The 26,108-nt window shown below is 43.9% G+C and overlaps 1 protein-coding gene across 2 annotated transcripts in view; it reads right to left on the bottom strand.

Moving 5' to 3' along the window:
- Swt1 (Swt1 RNA endoribonuclease) overlaps positions 1-26,108 on the bottom strand; it is a 130,521-nt gene that overhangs the window by 76,052 nt on the left and 28,361 nt on the right. For both annotated transcript variants that reach the window (XM_075678032.1, XM_075678033.1), the window contains exons 7-12: positions 24,809-24,899; positions 22,464-22,718; positions 20,644-20,705; positions 16,862-16,983; positions 14,471-14,533; positions 8,681-8,781 (exon numbers count right to left, since the gene is read on the bottom strand). In XM_075678032.1, coding sequence (XP_075534147.1) covers positions 8,681-8,781; positions 14,471-14,533; positions 16,862-16,983; positions 20,644-20,705; positions 22,464-22,718; positions 24,809-24,899 — 694 coding nt within the window. The remainder of the gene's footprint in view (positions 1-8,680; positions 8,782-14,470; positions 14,534-16,861; positions 16,984-20,643; positions 20,706-22,463; positions 22,719-24,808; positions 24,900-26,108) is intronic.

Genomic DNA, 26,108 nt, shown 5'->3' on the forward strand with positions numbered 1-26,108 from the left:
CGAAAGTATAAAGATTTATAGTAGTGCTTCTTTAATTAGCCCTAGAAGAATTACAGAGAAATATATAAGTTTGCGGAACAATCACAGTTCTTTTGGATCCCTCGTTTACTGCTCTACCAATTTAAGTGCCAAAGCTGACTCGTTTTGTTATTTGGGAAGTTGTGTAACAATGCGTGGTCACCAGTCCCTTACAACCGCGTAGGGCGCAGGATGCTGCGGTTCTAGACGTACTGCGCCCACCGCGGAAGGTTAGAAAAACATTCACATTAGCAGAGCAGAGAAGTGGCTATGTCAGGTGGCTCGACTGATCGACAACGATTCACGACGATTCACAAACAACGGTTAAATTTGTTAATTTTCGCTTTTCCTTCCGGTTTGACTGTTGCCTTGGCTCTTTCCCTTAGTAGACCGGTTAATTTCTCAACTCCTTGCGGCACTTCTTTCCAGTTGCAAATTTTGCACGAAAAGTGCTCTACAATTTTAGGGAAAAGCCAGACGAGGTAACGGGTGACAATCATATTATTTATGGTTTTACCGGTTATTGCAGGGTCTGATGATGGACACTGTTTGGCATTATTTTATTTTCCACCTTATCTAACCCATATCGCGGCTATATGCTTCCGAGGATCTGCCAGCATCACGGCGAGCTGTGACTTGAGGAAATAATGAAGCAAAAGGAAAAGTTTAACGCAACTGGCATTTTCTCCGGCCGCAACTCGTTCCTCGAGCATACAGACACGCTGACTATGAACCTAAACCCTTTCGTGGTCCCTATAGATCAGTCTAAACAAAGAAGGTTGAACTAACAAAGCAACAGCAATGCGCATAATCGTTGAATAGATGGCGACAGCTGAACTCATCTCGTGTTAATCGCGCGGGCACCGAATCGATGAGAAAACTGGCCTTCACACCCCAGGAGATGCCGATAACTACCGCCATCCAAAAGGAGTGAAAAAATTTCCAATCACTCCACTCTGTGAAGATGGAATGGCAGTGAGAGCTGACGACAGTCAAAGCTCTCAAACGAAAAGCAAAGTGCTTCATCTCCATTGCGGGTTGGCCCGACGGTAGTGCACATTGCCGGGCCGACCCACCGCGGAGGTGAAGCAGGCATTAAGCACTCCCCCCTATGTGGGCCAAACCCGAAGATAGTGCAATACTGGACCCACCCGTGGCGGAGATGAAGCAGGCGTTGAACGCTGCGCATACGTGGGTCCATCCAAAGGCAGTGCAATGCCGGGCCGACCCGCGGCGGACGTGAAGCAGGCATTAAGCACTCCCCATATATGGGCCCATCCCGAAGATTTCGAAGGGCGCAGTACAGGTTCCCAAGCCCACAGGGGTACGTGCCATTGAGCTTGGTCCCTTTTTGCACTATCACCAGGATCAGCCCACATGATGATTTTTTCTGTTGACGGATGGCAAAAAAACTATGCAAGGTTAGTCATACACAGCTCTCGCTGTAAAAGGCAGCAAAATGTTGACCACTGAATAGATTGATTTGTCAGCGCCTTAGGAATGTGTGCAAGGAGTGGTGGTGTAGGCGGGGGGGGGGGGAGTAGGGGGGGTATGTCGCTTAATTTCGTGGGGGGGGGGCTGCCCCCCCCCCATAACGCTCGGCGACGGCTTTGAGAAGCTTTTCAGCTGTGTCCGCACAATGTCCGTTTAACCCAACGTTACTAGACTAGCTTCAGTTGTAAAACTCTCCGCCCGCGCACTTACAGCCGCTGTTGCCACTTCTGTGACAGCCACCAGAGGGCAACGCTGTTCCATCGAGCTCCACTGCAGACGCCTCGTCACAGCCATGAGCTCGTGTGGACGGGCAGTTTGCGCGTGTTTCACGCTCGCTGGCGTACTTCCTTGTCCGAATTAGTGATACCACGAGAAAGTGGTATCCACCTACAGCAATAAGATTTATAGCGCCAGTTCGTTAATACTGAAAGAAGGGTAAACTGCACGAAAGGAAGAAACGCATACAGCGAAGCGCAGAAGCTGCGTTTCTAAATGTCGTGTGTTTCTTCCTGTCGTCTTAACGTTTTGCGCAGTTTAGGCTAACGAGCCTGAATATCTGGCCAAAGTGCGTGATTGTAGGATGATCTTCATCCCCACCGAAGCTTCTCACCACGCCAAAGATGCGCTACAAAAAGAAAGATGAGGTCAGTCTTTGAACACACAAGGCACAAAAAAAAAAAAAGAGAAAGAAGTCGGATTTTTCATTCCGTGAAGATGCTTAATCAGCGAAGCTGAAACGTGCGGCCCCTGTGTTTATCACTGGGTTAATCCCGAGGGTTCATTAAAGTATTTCTCAGTTATGAGGTTGCACACACAATCGGCTGCGAGAGAGAATGACGTCACTGACGGTATGCCCGCAGTCCGCAGTTGTCGTTTGCGTTCAATGTCTCCAGTTTGCTCGGTGGCGTGGTTAGCAGCCCACGCCTGCGATTTGCTGCTTGTGATTCTTCGAAATTAAATTTCTTCAAAATTAAATCTTTCCGTTACGTAAGACCATGAGTGGCTCATACTCCCTTAAGCAAAGGCTCATACCACCGTAAACGCGCCCTCCCCATTACGACGACAGAAGTGAAGTGAAATTCTATGCTGGAAAGATGAACGGCAAAATGGAAAACTGAGAACGACACTTTACCGGAAGCCTACGAATAGCCAGCAATATTCAGACTACACCAGTCATTACCCACGACACAGCAAGCGAGGAATATTTGTTGGACAAGCGAAACAAACAAAAAGAATCTACAGCAAAGACAACGATTACATCCACCACCTAAATGACCTCAAAGCAACGCTAGCAGAATAGCAGAAAGAAACTACCCACAAGTTTCTCAAGTTCCTCTCGAATGAGCTTGAATGCAGAGGCAGTCGGAATTACCTAAGAAATGGCCTACACCAAAATCTGACAGACCACAAGCCTTTACAACAAAATATTCTAATTCCTTTCCAAACATAAACAACATCCTACGAAAATACCACCCAATATTATCGGTGCTTAGTCAAGCTGCAGTATCCGCAGCTTTTTCGCCATCTCCCCTTTTTCACAAATGTTTTTGTTTGGTGAAAATAAAACACTGACTGACTGAAAAGTAACAAGCGTCTGAGAAAAGCGTTCCCGGATGTACCAAGGGTTACCTATCGCCGAAACAGAAACTTTAAAGACATGTTAGTGCACGCAAAAGTCGGCCAACATCATTCCACCATATTAAAAGCATGTTGTCGCCCCAGGTGCAAAAACCTGCAGGCACCTTCAAAGTGACATTAAAATTAAAAGCACTGGAAATAGTTATACACACAAAGTGAAAACTAGCTTTACTTGCATAGCTTCCTGTAGCATTGTCTGCTAAGTATGAAATTAAGTAATATAGCTTCAGGTAGTGGAGATATGGGACAGCCTTGTGCAAAATTTTACGCTTATAATTTGTGGGGGTTCCACTCTGCGTGCGGCTAGGGCTGAAGGCGAGCTCCGGATCTAGCCCCACGCAGTCGCTTCGTGGTACTCCCAACCCGTAGCGCGGGAATCGCGGCTACGCCGGGTTCGGACGAATAAGGCAACCAGCGGTGTCAACGGTAACAACGTTTATTACTATTAGCAATAGCAAACACTCGCAGAGGGATGTCCTCTCAGTAAAAGTAGGAAAAGGCTTGCCTCGTTGCCTGGGTAGATCAGACAAACGAGGTCACTCACGGGATGCGGCAGGTGCTGTCGTCCAGGCGGTCCAAGGTGTCGGCGTCCCAAGAGAGCGAGTCTCCCCCGGTGGCGCGCTCTTATGCTTTTTTACCTTTTTGCGAGGGGAAGTCCTCCTCGCCCGCCGGATACGTTTCCCTTTCCCGTGAGCCGCGTAGGGGAAGAGGGGTACGCGTGTCATCACAGCGACGGAGAAAGGGAGGGCGCGTTGTGCCTCTCTCCCATGTCTACGCCGCCGCGACCCGTCGCCACGTGCGAACGGGACGCCGCGGGTACGCGGGAGGAAATGGAGGCGGGTGCTCCCCACAAATTTTACAATGCAAGTGAATGCATTACAAAAAGCTAGCAAAAATAGCCATCTCTGATGTTGAAAAAATATTTTAAAAACTTGTGTTTGCCGCAAGTGACGCAAAACCTGTGCATTATCTCTGGGATCGGGCAGTATTCATGGTGCACTGAAAATCTCAGAGGGATGGGCTCAGATTTACGTCACACCCACTACCAATCGAGTGCCTGCATCACCTGCTAAAGTGCTATTTAAAGGCTTTTCTGAAGAAAGAAAAATTAGGCAATTACCGGCCTTGAAGCTTTCCTAAGATTGCTTCGATAGGATACACTACTCCTTTATAACCAAATTATCAAGAAAAAATTGTTGTAGTTAGCCTTTAACATGAGACATGTTTAAAGAGATGTTTAATGTGAGAGATGATGGTCATGAGGCATGCCATAGTGGAGGACTCCGGATTATTCTGACCACTCGGGATTCTTCAATGTGTGCCCACTGCTCACGTGAACATTTCTTGCATTTCATCCCCACTGAATGCTATTCAATACCATGACTAGGTACTGAACCCGCTATGTTGTACCCGGCAGCAAACCCCTGCTGTCAAGCTACTGAGCCACTGTTTCAATTGTCTGTGCAATCAAATGCTAACGATTATGCATTTGTTATACAGTAAGTGTTGTTTCAGGCACACAATTTTTTTTTCTGAAGGTAGCAAACATACAACCTCTGTCCATAAAGTTTCGAGACAGATTTATTTTCTTCTCAAGAAATTATTCTCCAAAACAAATGTTGGTGCATATGCGTAGCGCCATCTTTTCGGGCTAACCCGAGCCATTGATGTTAATTGCTGTGGCAGCCGCTAGATGGCACTACATGCAGAAAAATACGTTGTCACTAGTCGTCTGCACATTCTACGGTGAGTGAATGTGGAGAGATGGACGTCCACCTTGAACAGTGCGTAAACATAAAATTCTATGTGACGCTTGGCAAGACAGCCACACAGACGTATGAGCTCCTTCGTGACACTTACAGCAACGAAACATTATCGCGGGCGCGATTTTTCCAGTGGCACAAGAGGTTCGTTTCGGGGAGAACGTCGGTGGGAGACAACACAAGGCAGGGGCACACTGCAACCTCACGGAATGAAAACAACGTGGCTTGGATCAGGGAGATCGTACAGCAAGACCGCACCATTACAGTGCGCATGCTATTGGACGCTCTTGACATTAGTAAGACTACATGCCACCAAATTTTGAGCGAGAACTTGAGAAAACGAAAGCTGTCTGCCAGACTTGTGCCGCACTCCCTCACACAGGACCAGAAAGACAGGCAGGCATCAGTGAGCGCTGATTTTCTCTCCGAGGCAGAGAAGGATGCTGTATTCGTCGACAGCATCATTGCTGTATTCGTCGACAGCATCATTGCTGAAGACAAAATATGGTGTTTTCAATACGATCCTCAAACAAAGAGGCAGAGTGCCGAATGGCGGTCCACAAGCTCTCCGGTACCGAGAAAGGTGCGGCGACAGAAGAACAAAACAAAGATGATACTGATAGTTTTTTTCTATGCCAGAGGTGTCATACACCACGAGTTTGTCCCACAAGGGCAGACGGTGAATCAGGAGTTTTATATCTACGTGCTCCAACACACGCGTAATGCAATGCGATACCGTCGCCCTGACTTTTGGGCATCTAGAAAATGGAGCCTTCTCCACGATAACGCAAGGCCGCACACTGCTCTCAGCGTGACAAAATTTCTCGCCAAGCACAGCCTTACTGTACTTCCCCGTCCGCCATACTCACCTGACCTCTCCCCATGCGATTTTTTCCTGTTTCCTCGTGTGAAGAGAGCCCTAAAAGGTCGCTGGATGGGGAGCATGGAGGCCATTCAAGACGCCACGACAAAGGAGCTGACAGCCCTGCCAAAAGAAGCGTTTTCCAACTGTTTCCGAGACCTCAAGAAGCGTTGGAAGCTGTGTATAGACTGCAAGGGAGACTATTTCAAAGGGGTGTTGCACAAATAATTTCAATGTTAAATGCATTTTTTTTAATACACTCGTTCTTGAAACTTTACGGACGAAGGTTGTATGAAATACAAAAAATTCTGCACTTGTAGCTGCTTTATTTTTTTTTTTACACTAGTCCCTAATAAAAGATATTTTAAAAATTCACAAACATGGTGCATTCATGTAATCAGCAGCGTAAACTTAAACATGAACAGAAAATAATTGATCAGAATGCCTGTTATGCATAATTAATGGGATTGATTGCAAAGTGTAATCGTTCTGTAGCCCATTTCTAAGCATGGAGTAGTCCCAAGTGTACCTTTTGTAGTCAGAATCAAGCCACTGTTTAGTCCCAATTGTATGCTTTCGAGTATTATGAATTAAGCTTCTGCTACAAATGGCACGAAACAATGCATTGGAGTGTAATAATTGCTTGGATTGCAATTTATGCCAATAGTACACTAGGGTTAGTTTGCATCTGATTTCACAAGACCAGGAATGCACTGAAATGTGAATCACGACACCAGTGCAGAAAATGTTCAAACGGTGCCGGTGCTGTGTACTGCACGTGTTCTTTTAAGAGTGCTAAGGTGCATGCTTTACATCTGCTTGACCTGCTTGCTCACTAAGCCCGGTGCTCATGGCCACTTTTCCGATGCAATGCGAGTTTTCAGTCCATTATTTTACTGTATACTTAGAAAATTTCCGTGGCACCGTGCCATTAACGTTACTCTAGAGTGAATAATCAAACCTCACAAACAATGGAAAACATACCACATTTACCCGATTCTAACGTGCACTCAATTTTTGCGGGTGGCGTTAGATTCGGGGCAAGAAAATAAAAGTGCAGCCGAGCTGAACAGTGGCAAAACTGAACCGTCGTGACAATTTACTTCAAACACTCGTACTAACTACACATTAAATGCCATTTCTGTGGCACACCCTTCTCGTGACCAAAATTTCACTAAAACATAAGCTGGCCACCAAAAATTTAGAACAAACAAGTAATGACCTATATAGATTTCTTCCTAGAACTGCACAAATACATGCATAAAGTGTTCCTATCATTCCATGAAAACCGCATGACGCGTGTCAATACCTATGAAGTCAGAGAGCAAGGACTGCAGCCTATTTATCTATCCTTATCAACTACCTTACTGCGATGTTCTGCGCTCACTTCTCAGCTCTGTTCTCCTTGGCGCTGAACCTAAGCAGATGGCTAGCCTGCTCAAGCCTGTCACTGGGCTGCCTGCACAGGATGTATTGCGAATAGATTTTCCACAAGTACCTACTGGATTCTTCTACCTAATCACATGGCAGCGGCACCTCCAACAGACCTTGCCAACTGACTGGCTTATACCGGTGTCACACTGGCATTTGCTATCGTGATCAAGCCCGACTGGGATTGAGTTTCACAATCAAGATTGGCTTTCTTGTGCTAACTGAAGAATGAAGCCTATCGAGAAGAAGTTCTATTCCGGTAGGGCTTCACTGTGATTGAAAGTGCCACATGTGACTGGGGTATTAAAGGGGCCCTCAACGAGCTTGGGAAACTTGGGAGACTACCTGCACACCTTCTCTCTGGCAACAGTGCCGAAGAACTCAGCACAGTGGCGTAGCAATGGGGGGGGGGGGGCGGGTGCAAGGGGCCAGTGGGGGGGGGAGTCAGATACGTCTGAAGACACCCGGAACTTGTTGATATCCTCGCCTTCCTCGACTACACCCGGGGGGGGGGGGGGGGGAGGTGACAGAAGACCTATGGGCCCCGGGTGCCAGACAACCTAGCTAGGCCACTGCTCAGCACCCCCCTTTGATGTCTGCTGCAGAGCACTTCTGCTTGTAAAAGCAACTCGCAGGAGGTGACACAAGCGACTGCCACAGTTGAGAGAGTTGCCTCAACATTAAACAAAAATAAAGGGAACAACAAACTGTGAGGTGCATCCCTTACCCACACTCACGTCCCTTACAAAGGCCTGTGAAGGCAGGGCAGGTGCATGCAGGCGAAGATGTGAGAGGGGCAGGCACATGCTGAGAACAGTGATACACGAGTACAAGAGATATGCCTGTCAATTGCACATGGTGCAAGCTTGTTTGGGGCCCCTCTGAGAGCAAAGAATGGTGCCAATAAAGAGGGTTTTGAATCAATCAGTTTCAGAACCAGCATCCCCGAACAAAGCTCGATTTGTGGCGTCTGTGTGCCGTTGTGTGACGACGAGCAAAGCTTCTTTTTTTTTCCGTAGCTGTCTTGCTCGTCATTGGCATGGTGCTGTGGGAATTCTATCAAATTTTTTCTTTCGCTACATCCGACTCGTGAAGTGCTCGCAAGTGTTTGGCAGAAGTGCCAAATAAAGTACGCAGTGACCTGCAATGCAAGCCAAAAGCCACAGACACGGATGATAAAGAATTGTTGCGGCAGGAGCACTGCAGAAAGTCCAACATGGAAAACAATGCAGGCAATGGGATGAGCAAATGAACAGAATAGATGCACAAACAAGTAAATTTTATTCAGTCTCATAGTATATAAAGCAGATATATTGCCTCTACTTTAAGCTAAATCTCTTTCCTTGGCTCGAAAGGCCGACATTACAAAAAACATGCCTGTCATAACCAATGTCGTTCTTGTGCTTTACCTCTTCTTCCAATCTCAAAACTACATGGAAAAAAATTAAAGCAAAAATGGAAGGGAGCTACGCACCACTTGATCCAGGGTTTTTTGAAAGCTTCGACAGCAGGGCGGAGATGACGGGCTTCAGAGTGGACTTGGAAAATGCCGTGCCTGTTAACGATATCCAGTGCCTGCACGACAAGACGACACTCAATTCTGTGGTTGCCAAGCAAACCAAGGCGCAAAGATTGTTCAGCTGGTTCAAACTGCCTCAGGAGAGAAAGCACAGAAAACTGAAACCAAATCAAGAAACACAGCTTCATATGGTTGTTACTGGCAAAAAAATTGTGCTGCTCGGTTGCCGCAATTATTCCTGCTCATTGCACAGCAAATGTCTCAACTCTGGCAGCATTCATGTCTTCAAGGGAACATACTGCTCCTAAATTCATATGTACTAGGTGACGCCTCTGGTTGATAGAATGCTCCACACCCATCGCCAGGGTCATGAGCAGTACTGGCTAACCAATCCCAGGGCTAGGTTTACAACACGTACACAATTACTCAAACAGGGCAGGGCAGCTGCCACCACAGCTCAGTTGGCAGAGCACTGCACACATCGTGCAGGGCGTTGTGAATTCCCGCCAGGCATGTTGTCTTTTCATCCCTTTTATTTCTCATTTCATCATTATTTCTACATTTCAATTAAACAATGCTGTTAATTTCCCTTACGCTTTACTTGGTTTCATTGTCTGTTGGCTTCATATTGCTGTTACAAGAAACCGAGCCCCTCAGTTTCCCTAATTCTTGCTGTCAGCTGATCTCTGTCCTCTTTACCCTAGGATGTGTTTTTTTCCACTGTTTTTCATCAAGTGAGCAATGGGACTCTTGCTTCCTTGATTATCCTGCCTGGTCAAACTGTGACAAACTGCTTGGCAAAGATTTTATAAATTTTCACACAAAAAAGTAGAATTCTTTTTAAAATTTTAGCTATAAAATGCACACTGACATGTGTACTTGTTTATTTTTCTCGGGTGAGTGCTCTTCACCAGCTAACAAATGTTAAACGTTATTGCTCAGCAAAGGATGCATCTGCATGCATCGGAAGTTTCTCCAATGTTATAGATGGTGCTATGCGTTGTCCGTTGCCACCAAACTTTGTGTAATCTGATTGCATGTGCGATAACACGAATTTTGCAGTACTTTCTGGAAGACATGCGGACATCAGCGATTACGCTGGAACTTTCGACAACTCGTGTATAAAAGACGACATGCTTGACCCACTGATATAATTTTCGATGATCACTGACTTTGCTCACTGCTATCATTGCGCTTGAATGTTACTTGTTTTGCTGGGCACAAGTATACCCAATAAAGAGTTACATTTTTAACTTCTAGTTTTGACACTGCATCGTTCTTCACCATCACTATAACGCGACATCTGGTGGAGGTGCAGGGTATACATCTTCCTTCGTGATTTCGTTCAGCCGACAATAATCCACGCATGCTTTTAAGAGGGAAGCATTAACACATGTACTTTTTCATCTTTCTTGGGTGTATGCTTTTCACCGGCTAACAAATGTTAAACGTTATTGCTTAGCGCAGGACATGCCTGCATGTATCGGAACTTTCTAGAATGTTCTATCCATTGCTTGTTGTCACTAAACCTTGTGTAATCTGATTGCATGTGCAACACGAATTGTGTAGCACTTTCTGGAAGACATGCGGGCACCAGAAATTACGCTGGAACCTTTGAAGACTCGTGTAAAAGCTAATGCGCTTGAACCGCTGATCAGATTTTCGACGATCACTGATTTCATTGTGCTTGAGTGTTAGTTGTGTTGCTGGGCACAAGTTCACTCAATAAAGAGTTAATTTGTAAATCATAGTTTTGACACTGCAGTGTTCTTCACCATTTACATATGCATCTACATTTGCATATGTGAGTACATATGCAACCAGACCACTTTCACTAGACCACTTTCACTTAAAGGTTCACTCTCAATAAGTGCACTGAATTATGGTGTTTTACATGCCAAAACCAGGATCTGATTATGAGGCACATGCCATAGTGAGGGACTACGTAATAATTTGGACCACTTGGGGTTCTTTAACATGTACCTAAATCCAAGTACATGGATGTTTTCGCATTTCGCCCTCATCGAAATGTGGCCACTGTGGCCAAGATTTGATCACTCTCAATAAGTGAAGTTCTCCTGTGCTCTAATGTGACACTGCATCATCCTTTATTTGACAATGCGGTTAAACACAGTGTCATGACACTGATAGTGGGCCACAATCAACAACAGTAAACTATGAAAAATTTAATACAAATAAGAAAGGCACGAGCTGCAACAATATTACATGTAAATTCATCACAATGATGTCACTACAGTTGTCTAAAGAAGCAATGTAAGTGAACACGTTACTTTCAGATGCCGCATTTTCCAGTTCAGTCTTTGTGGATACAGTGTGTACTAGTCCTGCAGGTGCAAAACTTCCGCCAAAGACATTTTTTTTTCGTTTTCTTCAAACATTCTATAACATGAAGCCCTCCATCAAGTTTCCTATTTTTTTATATTTTCTTATTTCTTTCTCTGCAGAATTTTTTTTTGTTCAACTACATTGCACAATCAATGGCATGTTGTGGTGGCCCAGCAAGTGACACTGACATTTCAACGGTGTAGTACCCAGAGTCACAGCAGGTCCACTTGGCTGTGAGAAACAATGCAGGAAGTTTTAACTGCATACAGTCTGCACCCATGGATAGTCCACAGCGTACAAATTTTGAACGTTTACAGAAGCGCACACTTCAGAATGCAGATTCATTCAATTTGCCTGCACTTCCTGAACTAATTGATGAAAAGCTGCTCCTCACTATTTATTTCAACAGTGCAACATGGCAATGCCTGCATGTCATCATTTGCTCCACCTGGTGCAGGCACTGTGCCAAAACAAGTTCCCAATGTTTCCGACACTTGCGGAAGTGCTGGTGCCGGGCATTGTGCAGCAGTTGCTGGGCTAGTCCTAGCATGAAACTGGCACTGAACCGCAATCAACTAGTTCGCGAAGTGCAGAGTGAATAGCATGGACCTTATGAACTTGAAAACACACCAGTTAAGGTATAATGCAACAGTGCAAATGGACCACACACAAAGATGAAGGCAAAGGGACAAGCGACCAACATATGTCCCATTAACTTCTTCGTCCTTGTGTGTTGTTCATTTGAACTGTTTCATTATAAAGTTTCACCAACTCACCCAGCTCTCCATCTTATTACGATAAAGGTAGTCAAAATGGCAGCACCAATCTTGTACCAGTGTACCATGCCAAGCAGTCACAGTGGAAATTGTCATTATCATCATCAGCCTTATTTTATGTCCACTGCAGGACAAAGGCCTCTCTCAGCGATCTCCAATTACCCCTGCCTTGCGCCAGCTCATTCCAAGTTATGTCTGTAAATTTCCTCATTTAAACACACCATCTAATTCTCTGCCATCCTGGACTGTGCTTCCCTTATCTGGCATCCATTCTGTAACTCTAATATTTATCACCGGTTATCTGTCCTACATATTACATGGCCTGCCCAGATCCATTTTTTCCCCTCTACAGTCATCTTCCTGTCTCTTGACGTTACGCCTAACATTTTACATTCCATTGCTTGTTGAGTGGTCCAACTTCTTCTCAAGCTTCTTTGTTAGACTAAAAGTTTCTGCCCCATATGCTAGTAATGGTAGATTGCAACTATCTTTATGGAGTATTTCAGAAGCTTGGGTCACTTGGTGGTTGTGATTCATGTAGTATTTCGGTGTCATACAGAAGACAAGATATTTGAAAGACAAAAACAAGCATGGTGTGCTAAATTTGAAATGACTTAAAAAAACATGACACAAACTTCATGATGCACTATCGTATTTACTTGCTTAATGCTCACATTTGCATAAAGCTCCCACCCCCCTCATTGGCCATCAAAAAAAAAATTTGTTTCCCTTGAGTAATCATTGCACCCTCGAAAATTGGTGCAGTGACAATTATGTGCTTGTTCTGGCATCAGTGTTGGCCCCGACTCTGGATAAGTTAGGCCAGAGTCACTTTATTTATCCGTTTAGTGACTAGTTTAGTTTAGTTTAGCCACTGTCTGAAAATGAAGTGCCTTTGCAGTCCCTACTTGTGCAGAACCCGTGTTCTGGTTACAAAACGGACATGCTCATAGGAAGTAATATATTTTGTTTGAGTTTGACTCCCAATTGCGATCCCATAGAACTTCATGCACACGCATACTGCTTATAGTGGCAGCTGCGTGAGATGAAATACCATTTATAATATGGCTTTCACGGCAAAAGCCCACAGATAAGCGCTGTAGCGAGCGCGCTTCACAACAAGGTGCGCCAGCTAGTGGGAGGGGATAGCAACGTGGGTGATATGGAGGAGGGGGGAAGACACAGAGCGAACGAACAAGAAACGGGAAAAAAAAAACAAAGCAGCGGCAGTGCGATGCAGGCACGCGGCGGTTGCCTAGGCGACTGAATGCTGCTTCAGTTCGTGAACAGTACACTACAGTTTGCATGCAACCGTCATGAAATGCAGATGTCGCACATGCAACCTTGCCTGCTGTTAGTTTAGGCGGTGTTCAGCAAATTTAGTTCAAAGCATTTCGGCTTTATGTCCACATGCGAGCTTCCGCCGTTCCTACCAGTACGTGCACATACAAACTTGGTAGGCGTTTAAATAGTTGCCGCGGCTGATCACCCAAGAAACCAAACTGTTCACATGCGCTGCTGTCAGTTGAGCGTGTGTGCATGATCGCATGCCTAATCTCTACGTAATCGTTTGCGGGTACAGACGTATCAAGGGTGAGCTTGCCGCAGCGGCATGCCGCCCAAAACCCCTGCCGGCTAGGTCTAACCAGCGCACCCCGTTGCACGGCTGCTTGGTCTACGTGTTTTGAACATGTGCAGCCTTTGAAAAATATTGTTTTGGTTATATAGTATAGTACTGCAAATAGTGCGGATATTCGTGACTCCAATTACTTTCGTTGCAAGTGGTCTATGCTGTAGCACTGAAAACATTCTATCAGAAAATTTTCCCCACATATTATCGCGCCCTTCCAACTTCACATCAATTTTCCACGAAAGAAGTGCAAGCATTATGCAAGTAAATACAGTATATAAGTTCACATCATTTTTGCAATAAAATGAACTGGAAGTTAGCACACCTGCTTGCAAGTTCTGTCTTTTTTGTCCTTTGTCCCATGTTAGGCACTATAAGACAATATGGGCCCAGCGGAAGCTTTGTAACGTCTTGGGAGTGGTGCCCAGAGCAATGAGAATTGCTCATGATGTTAGCAAAATCTAAAGAAAAGCTCAATCTAAAGACTTTATTCTCTTCTGTGTCAATTTTGCATGGAATTCCTTGAAGTCACATGCATCTTAACAGTCTTGAATTGACCTATTGATGGCAGTGGCTTTGTAATTTACATAGGTAATGTAGAGAGTAAAAAAAATCTATCAGGTTAGTTTTTTTTTAATTGATCTGGTTTACTTCACCACAACAGTACTTAATATAAGGCACCCTAATGGCAAGAATAATGAGGTAAAATGTGCCGTTTAGCAGCACATGTAGCCCTGCTACTCCCAAACAAGACAAACAGTGCTGGATAATTTCTGCATTAGAGAACATTATACATAACAAATACCACTAACCATTACTTAAGAAATATTAGTTATATATTAAGCTAGGTTAGGTTGCTATTAGGATGCCATGAGGTACCAGGCACCTGCCAGATATTATTTATTGGGCACTTATTAACAGTTAATGAGCATGCAACCAATGTTTGAACATGGCACAAGCCCTGAAAAGCAGCATGTGGCATCGAGAACCCACCTGAGGATACACTGCAGGGCAGACTCTTCAGTCCAAGGTGGCTTGATTTCAGCGACCCGAAGCCTTTGTATGGCGAAGCACAGCAGCATTGGTAAGAAAAAAAGAGGGATGGTTACACACTCGCATGTCACCCGATGCCCAAGCAAACATAACATTGACTTCACATAGCACAAAAAAAAAAAAAAAATGGCAAAGCAGGTTTGAAACAGTTCATCTCAACTTAGGGAAAGAAAAAAAAAAAAAACACAAGGCGGCCACCAACTTTGTCTGCAGTAAGTAAATTTTATATAGTGTGCAAAAAGAAAACAATTATAATGCCTCCCTTCCAACTTGCAGCTGCACCTCCTACTTTACACTAAAAACCTGTATGAGGTTGCAAAGACCCACCGTGGTAGCTATGACGGCATGCTGCTGAGCTCAAGGTCACAAGTTCAATCTCTGCCGCAGAAACTGCATTTCAATGGGGACAAATTGCAAGAAAGCTCATGTACTTGTAGTTAGGCGCACGTTGAAGAACCCCAGTTGCTCAAAATTGCCTCATAAATATGATTCATAAGATAAAACCCCAGAATAAAAACAAGGTTGCAAAGGACCTTCACACAAAGGCAGCTGAAACACACAAGGACATGTAGGCCATGCAGCCTCACATTCAACCAAGAAAGTGCTTTTACGTTTGTTAAACTCAGTGTTAGCATACAGGACTGCATGCAGCAGCCAATGCTGCATTAGAGGGGCCTACAACACTTTATGAACGTGGTAAATAAACCTTCCTAATTGCTAGAGATTGCTCTTATATAGTCCTGAGCCGAACAACATGCAGAATGCACAGCACAGTTTTTCTCAAAAGACGACATGCCTTCTGCTTCAACTACTATATGCTCATTCATATTTAAAACAGCGCCAAAAAACATGGACAAGGGAAGAAACAGGACGAGCGCTGACTGCCTTCAACACCTTTATTGAAGCCTGCGCAAATATATACAATTTGCAGTGGGCATAAAGAGAGTGAAAGAAGGAAGGGAAGGCGAGTCATGGTCGGTCAACTCCTGCTGCGCATGCGTCAATAACATTAAACAATACAAATGTAACCATACACATAGTGAACACCGGCCAAACTGATTAACTTCTAAGGAACTTAAGTTCTTTATCACAAAGAGCTATGGAAGGGAAACTAACACAGGTGGCTCCTAACTGACACATAGAAAATGCCTCAAAGATTTCTCTGGCCCCGATTGCTGTACCTTTTCCGCACACGTGTGTCGTCCAGGAGTGGTGAACAGCCACACTTTGCACAATGAATCGCCAGATTACTGCCAGTCTTACTTACTGCCAGGTACAGCAATCTTAATTACTGCCAGGTGGCCGGAGAAATCTTTGAGGCATTTTCTATGTATCAGTTAGGAGCCACCTGTGTTAGTTCCCCTTCCATAGCTCTTTGTAATAAAGCACTTAAGTTCCTTAGAAGTTAATCAGTTTGGCCAGTGTCCACTATGTGTATGGTTACATTTGCATTGTTTAATGTTATTGATGCATGCGCAGCAGGAGTTAACCGACCATGACTCACCTTCCCTTCCTTCTTTCACTCTCTTTATGCCCATTGCAAATTGTATATTGTATATTGTATTGAATTGTCGTGCAGGCTTCAATAAAGGTGTTGTTGGCAGTCGGCGCTCGTCCTGTTTCCTCCCATGTCCGTGTTTTTTGGCGCTGTTTTAAATATGAATGATCCGTACCAACTAACTCACACCCAAACCCTTCTGACTATATGCTATCTTATAAGCTTACCATAAGCCCTATCAGTGTTATGGAAAGACACATTACAGTCATGAGGCACATATTTAAAGCATGATGCAATACATACAAAAACTGCATGAGCATATGGGCCCCCCCCCCCCCATGTCTATATGAAATAAACAAAAACCCTTTCAGTGATAAATGGTGCACACTGAGTTCATGCCGCATATGTTCACACTTGTGGAACACACAAACAGGCATGCTTCAGAGCATGCTTGAGGCCAAATGAAGAATAGCCAGCATCAAAAGTTTACAAACCATGGGATATAAAAAAAAAAAGCTGAATATTCCCGAGCTGGTATTAAAATTTCCAGCCTGTGCAAGCACGTGCAAATCGCATAGCACTACGATTTTACTGGCTATGGTTGCAAGCTGCTTGGATAATCAACATTTTCTTGGATCCGGTGGTGCATAAACTTTTGACATCAAGCGTACATCATGAGATGAGCTAGCTGCAACTGGTTTTAGTTTCATCATTTCCTTGCACCATAAGCATGGTTAGTAGAGTAACAGCGCTAACTTACAGGCCCGTCTCCTGTATCAACCCCCTGCCCAACTCCGTGCGCACAAGGTGAGGTGGTTACAGCACTTGCTCACCAAAGTGTCCCAAATGCACTTTCCAGTTCGCTCTGGAGGGTCAGGTTCAGGCTTTCCCGCAGGATTTCACGAACTTCCATCAAAATGGTGTCTCCAACAGGTACTTGTGGTGATACATCGCACTGGTAGCACAACAATGAAAGAAAAAAAAAAAAGGAAGCTACTAGAGCAAGGGGCAACTCACCACAAAAGAAGAAATTTTTACTAAAAGCAAAAAAGATAACACAAACAGAATCAAATATTTTATAAAAGTATGGTACACACAATTTCATTCATGCTTTCCCAATAAAACCTTTGATATGGCAACTACAATGCCATTTGATGTCAATTCATCCTCCATTAGCAATAGTGCCATTGGACACTTTTCCCTCAAGAAAGCTTGTCAGATTTTTGAGCCTTCACAATCATTATCAGCACCATCAATGTAGTTATGACTTTTTGCTGGGCTCCTTATTCTAAATGCAGCACAGCAAACTGCAGTGGCCTCCAGGAAAGCATGCCAGTGTAGTGTACATAATATTACACAATACACAACTATCATGCATTGAAGGACAGAATTTTCATCTTGGCCTCCTCCACAAGCAACCTATATATATATATGGAAGTGGATAGCATCACTACAGCTTCTTGCTAACAGGGCCTTCTCGTTCTCCCCCATTTCAGTAACAATCTGTTGATTACTGAGCATAAATGCCATGCAATGTCAAAGATTAAATAAAAGTTCATGATGGCAGGAATATTTTCTTTGTCTACTCTGCCTTCATTTTCAGCAAACTTAAAAAAATATCCATGAGCTCCCAAAGCTCCTCGGCACTTATTATGTTCATTATTAGCCTACATACTTTCTTGTACTGTTTATCTGCTGTCATCATAAACACCGAGTGAGAACGTGTAAGAACCGTGGCCTTTCTCTGCACAATCACTGTGAAATGAATGTGACAGGACTGGCCATACAAGAATAATGGTGTTTGTGATCATGCCACTCTGTTCTGACAAGTAGGTGCCAGGTGTGGCGAAGTGACCCGGAATGATTAAACGATCTTAATAAAGTATATCACAGCTGTTTTTTTTTCTTGTTTTTTTTTCAACTTTGTTCTGCATTCTTGCCCATTTTCACATGGCTAGTCGGCACCATTTCACAGGCTAATCGGCGCTGTTGAAAAAAAAAAAGGTATCTTCTGTGCAGTTGCTCACCAAAATGATGCCCACTCTCAAAATCTGCCACCGAGATAATGAACAAGACTGAATTCTAGGAGCAGCCAAATCAATCCCAGGCGCCCCTTCCTACAACTGTGAACTGCAAACTCGGACAACCATTTGTCTTGACCATCCTGCCAATCCCCCAAAGGGGTCTCACTTCTGCCATTTCTCAAATTCAAGACTGTAGCAGACATTCTCCACTCCTCTGCCAGAATAAGCATGCATTTCAAGCTGGGATAAACTTCCTAGATGGATGGCAATTGTTTCAGAATGGCCAAAATGACTTGACCCATAATTTCAATGAGCTACATGGTGGCTCTTTGCAAAGGAGTCATTAGAGATGTTCTAGGGACTAACATAGATGATGTTTTAACACATTAATTATAGTGGGGGTTGAATTGCAGCCAATAATCCTTCGATGCAACAGTAAATGTTCAGGTCGTTTCCATAGTGTAGAAGTGTTAACTTCAGGAATGCGTTTACGTGGGCTGGTCCCCAGTACATGATTTAATAAGAAAAAAATGAAGATGAGACAAGAGTGAATGAGCCACACAATGAATATTTTGTTTTCTAGTAAGTGCTACCTGAGAAAAAAAAATTGAGCAATAGAACCTGGTGAGATTCCTATTAAATCCTTAAGCAAATGACACGAAGAAGCTCTAGCCAAGTAAGAAAGGTTGCGACAGAGCAGTTGCCTACTATGCACTAAGTGAAAATGTGTGCACCATGTTCAGAGAGGGAGCGAAGCATGGATGGGACCTCAACGCCATATCAGATTAAAAAAAAAAAATAGCTTCCATACAGTACCATCCTGTTGTTCCAGATGAACAAATAATGAAAAATTATGCTTTCCACAACTAGAACATGGCTACAAAAAGCATACACTGCAAAGACTGTAACACCATGTCTGCCCACAGAAGGGGAGTTCCTTGCAGTAGAGAAAAGTAACAGTCAAGTCAATTGCCAGGCATGCTTGCATGAATGTGTGGATTATCCCATTGCATTGGTTGAAGGAGAGGTGGCTGCAAGTACTCTGTTTTCAGAAAGCTTTCCACTTCCTTTTCAGGTGGCCATCCATATGAGAATATGGAGAATCATGAGACACACTGCAGACAAACCAGCAAGCAAAGTTTGAAAGAGTTGTTCTGTGCACCAATCAGTGCCAGCAGGTGACCAGAGGAGACCACGTGTGAAGCGGAGAAAGCAGTCATTCATTTCTGCACTTGTGCACAGAAATTCATTTGTGCATGCCACATCCGAACACTGGGAATGAGGGAAGGCCACTGGATCACCTGTATTCTGAAAAAACTCTAGCGGGATCAGGATGGAAACCTCCAGACATCTAATTTCCAAGTGGTCAATTTCAGACCCAAATTGGCACTCTAGAAGAGATATGTCCAAAAAGTGCCACAAAAGCAACATCTGTGTTTGTTAATGGCCCAGGCTGATACAATTCTCTGGAGCATCACCTGGCGAGGCCCAGAGATAACTTGGTGTTTTTCAAGCATGCCTGCTGATATATTTATTTATTTATTTATTTATTTATTTACAGATACTGCCAGCCCTTACACAGGGCTATAGCAGGAGAGGAATACGAACAATTATAAATCACATATTTTGCACATGGAAAATTGTACATTGAAACACAAAAAGGGACAATAGATTAAAATTAATAACACCAAGAGGTAACAGCATAAACCACTGAAGATAACAAGGACACAAAGTTAAGTACATTATTTACAAACTAGGATATTTCCAATGTGTTTTGCGAAGAAATCAATTGATGAGGATGAAACGGCTTCTTCCGACAGGGAGTTCCATTCTTTGATAGCTCTTGGAAAAAAGCTATACTTGAAACAATCGGTATGTATAACAGGGGGACGAATAAACATTGAATGACGATGTCTAGTGGTTTCACCAGAAAGAATTTCAAAAAAGTCTGTATGCCTAATATGAACATGATGAATTATTAGGTAAATATATTTAAGTCTTTCATATTGAGATCTTGCCTGTAATGTCGGTAGGTCTGCCTGTACACAAAGTTGAGAAGGGGAGTCCGCCCGCCGATATTTATTGAATATAAATCTGACTGCGAGACGCTGTATTCGTTCAATTTTTGATATATTTATAGCAGTGTAAGGGTCCCAGACATCCTTAGCATATTCAAGGATATAGCAATTCAAGGGCATATAGCAATGGCATATATTCAATGGCAATGCAATGGCAAGCAATGGCAATTCAAGGGCATATAGCAATATTCAAGGGCATATAGCAAGGATAGTGGTGCCATCTCTCCAAAGCCTGAGAAAGGAGCAAAGATGCACCACCCTATGGAGCAGGGACGTTAAAAAATGCTGCTGCAGTGAATGTGTTGATTTTAATTTGAGCATTACAGCTTGTCCAACCATTCGACCGAAATGTGCATTTGTTGAAAGCCCACGCATGAGTAAGCAGCAGGTGTTGGGAGCAGGGGGCAAGCACGACAGAGTTCCTGAAGACCATTCAAAAGCTGCTAGTGCTCCTTTGAAGTCAGGAGGAAATGGACTCCTTCAGTACAGATTTAACCAGCAAAGGCCACGTACAGCAGTAGTGTTCGATGTGGCTGACGCTTCCTTGGAAGCATCCTTCTGTTTCTGCAAGACATCTGCAACACAAATCAAAGATGGCAAGAAGGTCATCAATTAGTTATAAACGCAGTGCATCACAGCCTAATGAAGTACCGACACTTGACAATTTATAGGAAATAATGAAGTAAATCTAAAACTTTCCCCGATAAGAACAGGTTGCGAACATATGCTTATAATAAAGGCATTTTGTGTTGGATGCGAGTTCATTATAACGAGGTTAGACTAGCATTTTAATTTGACACTGAAGTTGGTTCTGAAATGCCTGACCTGTTATCAACATCATTGTGATGTTGTGACAGGGCAAAATTTGCTAGCATTGTGTCACAATGAGGCTAGGTATGAAGGTGTTGCTCAGAAAATAAACAAATGAGAGTGCTGTTCATGTTTCTTCTGTCTATGCTTGCAAGTGGCAGCCACAATAATCATAGGAATGAAGCAAGCCAATGTATCATGATGTAATGACACATCCCAAAACGAAATGATTTATAGAAAAAAGTGTATATCACTGTAAATTACTTAGGGCACTGCGACACTTGCCAGCATTCTTTCCTAGGGGCCTTAATTTACGGCAAAAAAAAATTAACGAGTTGGAAATGTCATTTGAGCATTCATTTAACTGCAACAAGACACATCAAGCACTTCACATGAAGAAAATGAAAAAAAAAAGAAACTACATGTATGGTAAAACATCACATACCGCTCCCCCTCCCCCCAACATCGCCCCTTTCTTTTCTTCTTTGTAAGCATGTGAACAAATATACTACTCCTCTCTGATTCCTGCTATCTAGCTGGATCTCACTTAGCCACAACAGGGCATGCACTGAATCATTAGAGGCAGTATATATTGCGGCAACCAGAGTGCTCGAGCCAAAACTCAATAAAATAAAATTTCGATGGAAGCAAAATTTAAATGAAACAAAGACCCATTTCGTGGCCTGCCCTTTCTTCTTGACTGCTCCAAACCACAGTAAGAAATATAAAGATAATCTAGTGGAATTCTAGCCTTACTGTCATTGCACATTTGTCAACATGTCCTCAGCAACTGGACATTAATTTTCACATCATATTGCCACATGCATATAATGTGGCTGTATTAAGGCAAACAAAAAGCAGCACAAAGCAGCACAAAGCAGCTTTTTTTTTTATTATTCCATTTCCAGATCATCAAAGATGGCAACTCCGGAGTGCAAAGGCAACAGTAAAACTAATGAAATGTCTCTGTTTAAAGAGACTGTGTGTACCTTGAACCTGTGAATGCGACTACATGCAATCCACACAAGACCCAGGAAGGTGAAGAATGACTTAAGTGATCAACAATGGTCAAAGGAGGGAAGCCTGGAGTCAAAATTTTGACAAGGATCCCTCCTCTGAATCACCCTTCCAGTTCCCTCACCCAATTCTTTCTCACTCACTCACAACTCCTCACCAAAGGAGGGAGAGTGGGCTGTGTGAAGAAACACTGCCAAGAAAAGTAGTTGTTGCCTTAACAAAGACAAGTCCCCTTGCCTACATATGTTGGCTCCAGCCTGTAGCTTGCCTTAAGGGAGTTCAATTACTGATAATCATTAATATGTAATGAGAAAAATTTCACCGTATAGCTTGCATTTAATTTTCCAGCTCCTAGTGTCAAAAAATATATACAGTATATTCTACATTCGAAACCATTTTTTTCTTCTCACACAGATTTGATTCAATTTCAAAATTTTCACACTTTGAACATTGTTGGTAAAACCACAGTGCCTGCAGACAAGCAACTGGTGCCAAGTTAACTGTACCAGGAGGCAGGGGCAACTTCTGGCTCGACCGGCTGCTAAATTTACGGGGTCTGAGCTCCAAATGCTGCGACAGTAGTGCGCTGGGCTTCTGCTTCTCGGTGGACAACGTGGGCAGCGGCGTCTGTTTGTGACCCTCTTTGGTAGTGGGCGGACCAAGTTTCTTCTCCATTTGGTCGGCTGACATTGTGTCAATGCTGTTAATCATGGCCTTGTTGCGGAGGTTGCAATCATTGCTCAGCAGGAGCACCTTGTTACCTGCAGAAAGAAAAAAAGGAGCGAAAGCTTACAACTCATCGCTTAACTTAGGGACACCCTGATAACATTGCAGAAGGCAATTTTTGTGGAAACAAGCCCTCACTAACTTGTCTAAAAGCAGCCCAGAAGCACTTCTTGAATGTGGTAAATAAGCATGCAGACGTGCACACATGCTCCGTCTTTGTTTTGCTGCCTGTGCTGTTCACCATGCTATTCATAAACCAGCTGGCTCAATTTCGTACTATCAAGTGGTAAAATAAACCTGCCCAATCGTCACTGCACAAGGATGATGTACGAAGTAGTTAAGAAAACCACAACTACTAAAAACTAGAACAAAGCTGACTAGTTTAGTAACTACACTAAAGGTTTGTTAGTTCGAATTCCGCGGGGATGCTACGAAAATTCGAATTATACAAAATTAGAAATAATGAAAGTCAGAAAAAATTTTCGGTTAAATTAGCAGATAGCTATATGAAGTGAGGATAGTAGTTTTATCAGCCGTATAAACTTGTAAACATTCACCTACAAACTAAATTAACAAGTACGGTGCCACGCGCGCACAAGTAAACACACACACATCTCACTCGATGACCGCGGAAACTCGCTGAAAAACGCTGGCGTGAGGAATTGCAGCAGTAGCAGCGAGCGAATCGACCTTCCTACAGCTCTCGCTTCAACGTGAACAAAACGTGGAAAGCACATCGCATACGAAGCTACTGGCATTACACGCACTCTGCAAACATCGTAGATCGCTTTGAAGATGAGGCCCACGCGGGCGCGCACCTTGGCAACATCACAGATCACTTTCAAGATACAGCGCTCGCATGGCCGCGCAGTAAGCAGCAGCCGCCAGAGAAGTATGCCCCCCCTCCTCCTCCTCACCCCCATGCCGCACATGCGACAGGAGAGGGCACGCAGCCGCCCGCCTTCCTCACACGCGAGATTGAGCTGCATTCGCCGGCTCACCCTCGCACGCTTTCTCTCACACATACAGCATACATCGCACGGCGACAATTTTATTGAGCTTTATACAGAACCTCACCGGGAGAGAAGCAACCTGCAACAGAGGTGTTGGCCGTGCCATCGAGTCAGGCCTAAACAAACAGCCGCAGTGGGAAAAAGCAAAGCTGCGCGGCCCGCACGGCGACGCCATCGTCGCCAACGTGCTCCAGCACACTAGCACTCTCCCCATCCACGATGGTGCGGAGTTCGAGTTATCGGTGGCGGTGCGGATTTCAGTGTGAATTAGCAAGATGTGTTACATATTGTTTTCAATGCATTGCCGGACAGACCGTGGCTGCTACGTCGAATTATCAGAAATTTTGAATTAACGAGTTGTTAATCAACGAGCTTTTGCTGTATAAACTACAGCATTTTCCTTGAAAATTTCCTTTCCAGGCCTCACAATATAGAAACTAAATGAAACATGTCTGCTACGAAAGTGAATGACCAAACAGACAAACATATTCCAGCTCGCACTGTCACGTATAACTCAAAGGTACTCTGGTATAATGTATGCATATATATTAGGCAACTTAAAACATTATTAATCTACTAATCATTCTTCCAACAACATTTGCTGGGTGACTCACCAGCATGCTGCTGACAACTATGTAAATGCTCTCAAAACAGCTAAAGCCTCACCTTCCTAACAGTTCGCCAACCATATTTACCTTTTTTGATACAGCTAATTTCCTCCGACATGAACAATGCTATTCTGTTCTTAATGAGGCATTTGTGCACAATTTTTGCCATATGAAAAACATATCACTGCCTCCTTCATGTGACAACTATCTGACTGGAAGATTGGGAAGGTGATTACACTTAATAAATCATGCAATAAACATTCTGCTACCAATCACAGCCCCACTTCTCATACCAGAATTTTTTTTAGAACCTTCGAACACATTTTATCACAATCTTTTCGAAATATAACTCATTTTTTAACTCCACCACAAAGAGCACACTCAGGTCTTGATCCATGTCATCCTCTTTGCTCGTGTCACATTGTCTGATCTGAAGCTACATCAACGAGCCCAGTAGCACGTCCAGAATGCCCACGACACCTCACAACAAAGGGGTGTGCCCACCTTGTTTTTTGAACTCCAGGCACCAGTGCAGGAAATGGTCATCGTTAATGCTGCATCCATCTTTGGGCAGGACGTCGTCCTTGCGTCGTGCCTGCACCAAGAACCATAGGGTAACGCACATCATGCAGAAACCACTAGCAATAATTTTTCTGTCGGGTCTTCCTTAGGCACCTTCCTGTAGGCTGGTCCTCTGCCCCGCTATAGATTACAGTATGCATGTGCAAAGCTCTCATGGGTCTTCGCCACACGAATGCCAAAGTGAAAAAAAAGAAAAAGAAACAATCAGGAAAAAGAAAGAGAAGAGGACATGTTGCACAGTTGACATTGAAAAAGAGGCTGCAGGTAACTGGACATTAAAAGGCAGCACTCAAACAAATGTCAATAGCAGAAAGCACAAAGAATTGGAGAAAATTCACATGTGTGCGTCTGATACGGCTAAGCAGGTTTCAAAGCTGCCTGGTCTCCTCTGCAACTTCCGAGGAGAGGCGTGCGGGCTATCATCCCTAAATTCAGGCACCAGTCCCCACGCACTAGCACTTGATACCAGAAAGGCACCATTTATGATCACAGTGATTAAGAGAATGCTGAACACATTTACTGAGAACGGCAACAAAAATTAGCGAATCCCACACACACATTGGAATCAGTTATACGCAAAGCTTTCTCTGACACCTGCTGAAATGTCTTCTTCAGTTCTGAGTAGCTCAACACTCCTGACTCAGTGCATGCTCTGGTCCCATTCTGTTCACTTCACTTCTCCACAGTTGACTGTTGCCGACTTATTCACTTCTGCCTAGCCAACTTCTTCAATTTTCTATTGCCTACTTGCCTATTGTTCTGCCTGTCTCTTGAAGAACCCACCCAGTAGCCCTTACCCATTCGGGGGAACTGGCCATGACTGTTCACATATTCAGTGGCACATGCCCAGTCGCACATATGCAGCGGCTCAAGCTATCTAGATATGCCCCTAACCAGGGGCCCAAGTTGTTGTATAATTGGCAAGACAGCAGCAACTGGCACCCACAAGAGGAAGATGCAAAGAAATCTTTACTTAAAACGCACACTGTGGGGATCGATTAAGTGAAGCCTTCTGTGCTGTTTGCTTTGATTGGAGATAATTAGTGGTGATGTTGACCGCGAATGTTTAATTTCTTCAATGTGTAGTCCAACACGAGAGTGGTGAGTTGATGCTAGTCAGCTTGCTTGCACCCCTGCTGTCTGTCTGCGTAGTACACAGAACACACAGGGGAAGATGTTTGCTTTAGGCATTGTTGTGTGCCGCACTTCGTAACCTCTGACA

The sequence above is a fragment of the Dermacentor variabilis genome, unplaced genomic scaffold (genome assembly GCF_050947875.1).
Source record: "Dermacentor variabilis isolate Ectoservices unplaced genomic scaffold, ASM5094787v1 scaffold_15, whole genome shotgun sequence".
Lineage (NCBI taxonomy): Eukaryota > Metazoa > Arthropoda > Arachnida > Ixodida > Ixodidae > Dermacentor > Dermacentor variabilis.